At 40.6% G+C, this 9,095-nt stretch overlaps 1 protein-coding gene across 2 annotated transcripts in view; it reads left to right on the top strand.

The window, feature by feature from the left end:
- The window catches only part of NFKB1 (nuclear factor kappa B subunit 1), a 149,312-nt gene that overhangs the window by 65,213 nt on the left and 75,004 nt on the right, over nucleotides 1-9,095 (top strand). For both annotated transcript variants that reach the window (XM_030888509.2, XM_004703444.2), the window contains exon 6: nucleotides 625-773. In XM_030888509.2, coding sequence (XP_030744369.1) covers nucleotides 625-773 — 149 coding nt within the window. The remainder of the gene's footprint in view (nucleotides 1-624; nucleotides 774-9,095) is intronic.

Genomic DNA, 9,095 nt, shown 5'->3' with positions numbered 1-9,095 from the left:
TCCTTTTCTTCCCCTTCCCCCCTCATTGGCTCACATGCGCTCCGACCAGACCAGTCCCCCTTCCCCTCTTCCCGAGCTGCAGCTTCAATGCTGTCTTCTGAAGTGAATTCCCCTTGGGGGAGGGTGGTGCTGTGCCCCAGGTTGGTAATGGGGCCAGCCCCTCAGGCCTCTCCATTGATTTCTTACTTCATGTCAGTGTGTTGTGTTCCTGTCTTGGAGCTCCGGGTTGAAGTCTGGTCCCTCTTTCCCTGTGGAGGCACATATCTTATCACCAATCCTTTGCCCAACTGGTGGGACCAAAAACTGTGAAGTAGGCACAAATAAAAACATGTTCTTAGTAGGATACTACCGCATCCTCCAGGGTTCCAAATGTTACAACATATACCGTATTCTCAGGGGTCTGCTTCCTGGAGCGAATCTGGCCACCTGAAAAAAAAAAAATCCCCACCAGTGGTATTTTAAATTATTTGTTTAGTGAATATTTTTTTTTAAAGCTGTAGTCATATACATATATGTCTGCATAATGTAGTATCACTCTTTGGGGACTTACTGCCTCCTCACGTGCAGCATTCTTGTTACTGTAGAGTCGGGTGTGCTGACGTGTGACATGTGCTTCTTCTGTAGATCTGCAACTACGTGGGGCCTGCAAAGGTTATAGTCCAGCTGGTCACAAACGGAAAGAGCATCCACCTGCACGCGCACAGCCTGGTGGGGAAGCACTGTGAGGACGGGATCTGCACTGTGGCTGCTGGACCCAAGGACATGGTGGTCGGGTAAGTGCCCCTACACAGCGCTGCAGATGGCAGCAACGGGGGGAATGTGGGATGCGGGGCCTTAGACATGGCAGACCCTTTTGATGAGGGACCTTCCTGAGTTCCTCCAAAACCTGACAGCCGTCGGGTCAATGCTCACCCATAGCAAAGCTTATGTGCCACGGTAAAATTGGCCCTGTGAATTCTTAGACGTGAGTGTAACTGTTTGTGGGAGTAGAAAGCTCTGTCTTTCTCCTGCAGAGCGGCTGGTAGTTTCGAACCTACTGACCTTGTAAATCGCAGCCCGGTTCATAACTATGCGCCACCAGGGCTCCAGCCTGACTTCCTCAGAGAACCTCAAAAATACTCAAAAGCCTGTGCCCTCATTCGAACTCTGAAGAGTAAGGTGACCACACACCGGTTTGCTTCAAAGCAGCCACTGGTATTTGTGGCCTTGGTCTCCTGTATCGTGCCCCCTTTCACCCTCAGACGTGGTCCCTGTTGGGTGATAGGGTCACCTGGCCAACTAGGTGGCACTTTTAACAATAGTTGCGTCCTCCCAGAAATAAAGATCAGGAGGAAGGAGAAGTAAGAAACCTAAGTCTAGCAGAACTCAGTACTTGTTAGATGGCTTCAACCTCTTGATAATTCCTATAACAAACTGATATGTGACCCTTTGGGGCATGAGGTGGATAAATAAATACTGCTCCTGCTCTGCGCAGCTCAGAAAGTGTCCACGGATACGAAGCCAAGACGCCAACAGTTGTTTTGGCATTCAGTGGGCCCGTAGTAGGAACATGAAGAGACAAAGCCACTGAAGAGTTTGCCACACAAAGACCAAGAGCGTTTTTTAAATGAGGAAAGCTCCACTTACTGGATTGAATGGCTAAAACTCAGCCCAATCCAAAATAAGCAATTATGTTTCACATAATTCCTCAAAACGTCTTTCAAGGTTTCCTAGCCCTGTGTTAAAAAGTACATACTAAAATTCCAGTTCATCTGGGTTGTTCACGCACAAGAAGGGCCTTGTCTGAATCAACTGTGATTAAACTGATGGTGGCATCTTGGGCTTTGAATGGAGAGCAAGGTTCCGGTTGGTGGTGGTTGGGGAGGCTGAGCTCTCGTGTCCCTGGGTATTTCCTTGTTTGACTGTGGAAATATTCAAGTGCGAAAAACCTAGAGAGAGAGCTTTCACCTCACTCATAACTGATTCTTTGGATGTTAGGGCAAAACACACACACTCTAGATTGAAGGAAGCAGCTTAAATTGATTTGAAAAATTCAAGTGTGCATTACATGAACTTGTTTTAGCATCCTCTTGAGAGATTGGCCTATTTCCTGTTCTGTATCATTGTTGGTTCACCCTCAGTTTTGGAATACCTTTTCCAGTTCCTGACTGGTCTGTCAGTCAGAGCTTTAAAATGCAGGGTAATTGTCTCAGTTTCAGACGAATTGATCTCTTAGTGTTTCTGTAGATTTACTCCTTCGGTGTGAAGTCTTTCTTCTCCTTGATTTGGTTTAATCCTTTAGAGGAAATCCTAGGTGAAGTTCCCTGCAACAACCTTTGTTATTATAAAAATGTAAGTATATTGAGTGTCATTAGTTCCTATGTCCTGGTTTAGCACTATTTCAGGAATTTAGACCGGGACAGATAAGCATTGGCCGGCTACTTGCACTGTGGGCAATTCAAACCCATCAGCTGGTCAATGAAAGAAAAATGGGACAATCTGCTCTCATAAAGATTTACCGCCTCAGAAATCCTTCTCTGGCATCTAAGCCTGCTTTTAGTCAGAATTGATGCCATGGCAGTGGTTTATGAGTCAGAATGAACTCGATGGCAGTGAGTTTAGGAACTCTGGTGGCACGATGGGGTAAGCATGGAACTGCTAGCCACATGATCAGCGGTTCAAACCCGCCAGCCTCACCTCAGGAGAAAGATGAGGCTCTCGGTTTCTGTAAAGATTTATAGCCCTGGAAACCATACACACGGTTGCTTTTGAGTCAGAATCTACTCCATAGCAGTGGATTTGGATTTGGGTTAATGGCTATTCAAATCACAGGAGCCCGGCTATTTCCGCTTTTCTCACCGTCAGTAGTAGAACTGGGGACAAATTGTGTAACATCCTGGAGCCTTAGTTTCTGCCTCTGTAAAGTGTGAAAGGTGGGCTGCAGAATTTATCTCCAGGCCCATTTCCATCTTCAGAATTCTAGACTGAACTAACACTAGCTCATAATGTGAAATGGCGTGAGCAAACTTGCCACCTATGTATTCATGATACGGCATTGATTATTATTATTTAGTTCTAACCTAATACCTCATACAGAAATTCAGGAAGACAGCCAGAGTTATTCTTTAGACTTGTCAATACTAGAAATGGAAGGAACTGAAATAACCTGTTTTCCATAATGTAACTTGAACTGAGAGTGTAGATTCACAAACTGGGCACTGATTCAACATAACAAAAAGATACATTTAAAAAAAAGGTATGAGAAAATAAATAATCTTTAAATTGCCAAAACAGAAGGAATGACTTTTCTTTGGAATGTTTCTCTTTGTCTTTCTCTCATCATAAATTCTCAGTGAAGCTTAGTTTCTATTTTCAACGGTACTTCCGATATATTTAAATTGCAAAGAAAATGTTGATATTTTAGATAACTGAGTCATAGATTGTTTTCATTTTAGGATATTGTCTTTTTAGTTTTTTAGCTTAGCTTTAATTTTGCCTTTAAAAAATCCGTATTCATTTTAAAAAATCTGTATTCATTTTTTTAATGTCTCTCCTGATAAAAATTGTCTTAGTTTGATGTTTTAGTTAGACCCTGAGTATCAGTTATTTGTTTCAACAACATTTAGCTCTTTGAAATTCCCCTTTGATGAAAATTCAATTCTCTCCTGATTGTTGCTTTAGGCCACCTTCACCCATAGTTACCACACTCTGCTCTCTGCTCACTGGCAGCCTGCCAGAGAGGGTCCTTTTTCTTTCTTTCTTTCTTTGTCAGCTAATATTTACAGCATATCCCAACTAGACAAGAAGCAAGGCCTCCCTCAGTGAGTTAGTGCAGGCCATTTGACACTGCTGCGTTTGTAGATCCCAAACAATGGGATATTGAAAATTCCATACGCTTAGCCTTAGTACCCTGAAAGGAAGCCAGCTGGAGGAAATAAGCCGAGTATGGACTGAAGTTGGAAGACCCGCCTCCCAAAGGCCTGTGAGTCGGGCTGCTTTGAAGGCCTGTGCCTGCAGTGAAGTCTGTGTTTTCAAGTCCAGAGAAGAGACTCGGGGAACGCAGCCACGAGGCAACAGCAGTTCCCAGATGCTTGTGACGATGGAGGTACATGGTACAATGCAGAGTTTCAAGCCTGGCTGTTCATTATAAATATTTGTACTTTATCAAGTGAGCCACTTTATAAAAATACGGATGCCAAGCCCTAACCTGATCTCATTCCTCTAGAGTTAACGGTAGAGAGAATGGTTCTCAAAGCTTAGCATGTCTCCAGATCACCCGCAGGCTGTGTTAGCACAGATCCCCGCTCCCAGAGCGGCTTCAGTAGGTTTGGGGATTTACATGTGTAACACGTCCCCAGGTGATGCTGATGCTGTTTAAAAATATAGTATTTTAAGAAGCAGGATTGTAGTCCTAGTCCTGTTATTAGCTATGATTTTTTTAAGGTGGTCAGATTTAATGGCGTAATTTAATGATCACTTTCTTAAAGTACCGTTCTGTGACTTGTGACGTGCATAGACTCATACAGTCACCATAATCAAGATATTTTATGGTTCCAAATCCCTCATAATTCCTTTGCTGTCCCTTTAGACTGAGCCAACTCTCCGCCCCTCCCCCTCCAGGCCCTGGCAACTGCCTCTCTGTTTCTATCCTGATAGCTTTACTTCTTAGAGAATGGCATATAAATTGAAACATATACAGTATAAGTTTGGTATCTTTTACTCACATAATGCATTTGAGATTCATCTATGCTGCATTTATCAATACTTTCTTCCTTTTAATTGCTAAGTAGAATTCCATTGGGTCTACATATCACAGTTTGAACTATGTAGCTGAACTTACAACTACATACAGTTTGGGGTTTTTGGGGTTTTTTTAGTGAGAAAGCTATTTTTTGTGGGAACATAAATTTTCATTTATCTTCAGTACATAGTGAAATTTCAGAGATGTATGGTATGTGTACACTTGCCTTGAAAAGAAAGTACTAAATTGTTTTCCACATGTATTTGTCTAGGTACTTTGGAGAAATAAATCCACAGCGACTCAGGTATAAGAGAGAGTTTTATGTAAAGAAAAGGTGCATCATGAAAACATCCCAACCCAATGCTGCCCAAGCCCACAAGTCCAACATTAACCCATTAACCCAACACCAGTCCACAAAGTCCTTCACCTCACAAAACAGAGGCAATAATGCCGACTGCAGGAGGGAAGCTGAGTCAGTGAACGTGTAAGCATCTCAGCACTGGCAGGGGTCTCCACACGGCTGCTCCAGCACCCAGGGCTGCATCGGGATAGATCCACGCGGCTTCTCCTTGGGGATGTCTTGTAGAAAATCCATCTTGCAAGCTGAAGCAGGGAACTGCTAAGGCAGCTGCACCCGATACAACCATCACAAAACAAGAGACCCGAGAACTAGAAAGGCGAGGCTTCACCACCCATTTATCCCTCCGCCTTTCAACCAGCACCACATGTGATTATCGGCCAGGCTGGCACAATTAACTAACTCACACATGATAGTACTCTTTTTATTAAGATTCATGATCCTCAGTTTTTCTATTACATGCATTAATAATAACGTGAGCCCATTTTACTGTACATGTTTTTACAGAAATTAGCAAACAGAAGTAGAAAGAATTACATAATGAACCTTCTTCATTCTATCTATTATTTAGCTCCAAAAATTAATTATTCCATGTCCAATCTCAATTTAAATATACTCTCACATGGATGGCTTTCTGTTTGAATAGTTGTAAATTTGTTAATGGTTTTGTTTGGCAGGTCAGAGTATCTCTCTCTTGAGAAAATGCTCCTGGAACTAGGAATGCGTGTCCTGTCACTGCTGAGTGGAGTGGTCCCTAAATGCCAAATAGAACGAGTTGTTTAATGGTATTGTGAGCATCGTCTGTGTCCTTAAGAAGTTCTGTCTACTTGTTCTATCAAGTATTAAGAAAGGAGTGTTGAAATTGCCAAATATATTTGTAGATTTATCTGATTCCCATTTCAGTTCTATAAAGTTCTGCTTCACATTTTGTGAAATTCTCTTATTAGATGCATAAACATTTAAGATTCCCATGCTCTCTTTAATTTATTCCTTTATGATTATGTAATAACTCTTCCTGTTGATAATCTTTGATACTAGTATAGCTATTTCATCTTTCTTTTGATTATTGTTACCATGGAACATCATTTTCCATTCTTCTGGTATTAATATATTTGTGTCTTTAAATTCAAAGTAAGTATTGACCTACTGTTTACACACAGCTTGAGTCTTGATTTAAAATTATTTTTACAGTCTACCTTTTAATTAAGATATCAACTATTTATTTTAATGGTTACTGGTGTAACTATATTTAAGTTTACGTGTGGCTCTAGTTGTCATATCTATTCTTTGTTCCCACTCTCCTCTTTTTCAACTTTTAAAATATTGTTGGTTATAATTTCACTTCATTTCCTTAATTTATTACCTATCTCTCTTTGTATTTTAGTGGCTCTGTGAAGGATTTAACTTACCATTTTATAGCTAACAATATTATATTAACTTCCAGTAATATTATGCTTCTTCACATATAGCATATAAAAGTGAAAACTAACTTTTTATTTTCCTCTCTTGGTCTTAGTGCTATTGTCATATAATTTTATACCTACAAAGGTTATAAATCTCACATTATCTTACTCTTTTATTTTTTGCTTTAAGCAATTATTTTTTAATTTATTTTATTTTTAAAAAGTTTTAAAAGTTAAGAACATTTTTTTCAATAAAAAATCATATTTATATTTACCCTCATGGTGCTCTTCCTTCTGTTTCATGAATCAAGATCTACATCTGATATCCCTTTCTTCTGCCTGATGCTCTTCAGCGAATCCTTTTGGTACGACTGATCTGATAGCGAGGCATTCCACCAGTCATGGGATGTCTGTAAGAGTGTGTCTCTTTGTTGTTGACAGATATCTTTCAAGATGGTAAAATTCTAGGTTGATGATGCTTTTCAGTTAATGAAAAGTTGTGCCACTATCGGCTGGCTTGCTGTGTTCTGACGGAGGTCCTCGGTCATTCCATCTCGTATATCTCTGTATATCATGTACAAGAGTGTCTCTTTTCCCTCTGGCCACTGTGTGTGTGTGTGTGTGTGTGTGTGTGTGTGTGTGTCCAAAATTTGGCAAGAGCCTTTTCTCTTTATTTAGCATATATGAAGATTGGCGGATACTTTTTTTTTCCATGTGCTCTAGAAGCAGGGTTGTTTTTAAAATCATTTTATTGGCGACTTGTACAACTCTTATCACAATCCATCCATCCATCCATTGTGTCAAGCACATTTGTTCATTTGTTGCTATCATCATTCTCAGAACATTTGCTTTCTACTTGAGCCCCTGTTATCAGTTCCTCATTTCCCCCCTCTCTCCCCACCCCCAGCTCATGAACCCTTAATAATTTATAAATTATTATTATTTGGTCATATCTTACGCTGCCCGACATCTCCCTTCACCCACTTTTCTGTTGTTCAGCCCCCAAGAAAGAGGTTATATGTAGATCCTTGTAATTGGTTATCCCTTTCCACCCCACCCTCCCTCCAACTTCCCGGTATCGCCACTCTCACCTCATTATGACTAATTTTAATAATTAGCATAGTTTTCTTCATGTTTTTTATGCATGGGCTTCATTCAGGTTGTTGGGTCTCTGGGCTTATCACTGTATTAAATTTAGAAACTGCAGCCATGTGTCTTGCGTTTGGAGAAGAGTCTTCTCTCTCTTATCATCTTCTAAATGTCTGTTTGGCCTTTTGAAGTCTCATAGTTCACTGCTGATCTGTTACCGTTTTTCTCATCATTTCCTCTTTAGTTACTTTTGAATAATTTTTTAATTCACTGATTTTCTTTCTGTAGCACTCATTATTGTATTAATCTTATCTATGTATTCCTCTGAAACATTCTAGTTTTCATTCTGAGAGGTGTGTTTGGGATCTTCTATACATCTTCATGTCTTAACATACTAAGGCTTTCTACCTTTCTGAAAGAATGGACTAGATTATAATCACTATTTTAATGTATATGTCTAAAAATCTGTCTTCTGTTTAAAATCTGGATACATTTCTTTTGATTGACCTTAATGCTCTTTTTGAGGTGAATTTCTTACTGTTTTGCATTCCTGGACATTTTTCATTGAATGGCAAACATTTTGAATTTGGGGTGATTGTGTGCTGGAGAAACCCACGAGCTGTCCATGGGAGCAAGGTGAGGCTCTCTGCTCCCTCCAGGATGTAGAGCCTCAGAAAGTCACAAGGGCAATGCTACTCTGTCCTGTAGGGTCACTATCAGTCCAAATCCACACACTAGCAGTGAGAATACTTTTGTATCCCTTTCTATATTTTTTTGAGGTTGAAATTGAGTTAAATTGCATGGAAGAAGTCCTTGCTAGACTTGCTTTAAAACTTAATTAGGAGACCACATAAACATTGGTATAGGACAAATTGAACACACTATTAAGGCAATCATTAAAAGCAATACCTTTCTAAAGAATAAATCCCTCTAACTGTGGTGAAGTATGTAGAAGGTGCCAAGGACTGACCAAAGAACAAATAAATCTGCCTTGAAAGGAGTACAGCCACAATGCTCTTCCTTAGTGATCCTTTGGATATATTTTCAGGAGAGATGGACCCCTGGAAAAAGACATCATTCTTGGTAAAGTGGAAGAGCAACAAAACAAGTGAGGTAGATTGACACAACAATGGGCAGAACAGAACAATTATGAGGATGGTGCAGTGCAGTTCCAGGTGGTGTTGGGTTTACTGTATAGGGTCGTTATGAATTGGAACCAACTTGACAGCAGCCAACAATAACAATGAGTAGTCATTAACCAAGTTTCTCCAGTCCGGCAGTTTGGGACGTAAACTATTCTACTCCTGTCTGTGCTCCGAAAATTGGTCTCTGTGCTCCTTTCTAATGCTTCTTTTCCCAGCCTTGAGTAGTTTCCTCACAGCAGTGCTGGCAGCCCCTATGGCATAGTGGACTCATCTGCTGACCACGAGATCAGTGCTTTAAATCTGCTGTCCTCTCTGAGGGAGAAAAAGGATACTGTCAGTACCTGTAAACTTTGTAAAGAGTTATGGTCAGAAACCCCCAG

Source organism: Echinops telfairi, unplaced genomic scaffold (genome assembly GCF_000313985.2).
Source record: "Echinops telfairi isolate 266 unplaced genomic scaffold, ASM31398v2 ScPeMD7_7468;HRSCAF=8506_0, whole genome shotgun sequence".
In the NCBI taxonomy this organism is placed as follows: Eukaryota; Metazoa; Chordata; class Mammalia; order Afrosoricida; family Tenrecidae; genus Echinops; species Echinops telfairi.
The sequence above is the reverse complement of the archived record's forward strand: the minus strand, read 5'-3'. Positions and strand labels throughout refer to the sequence as shown.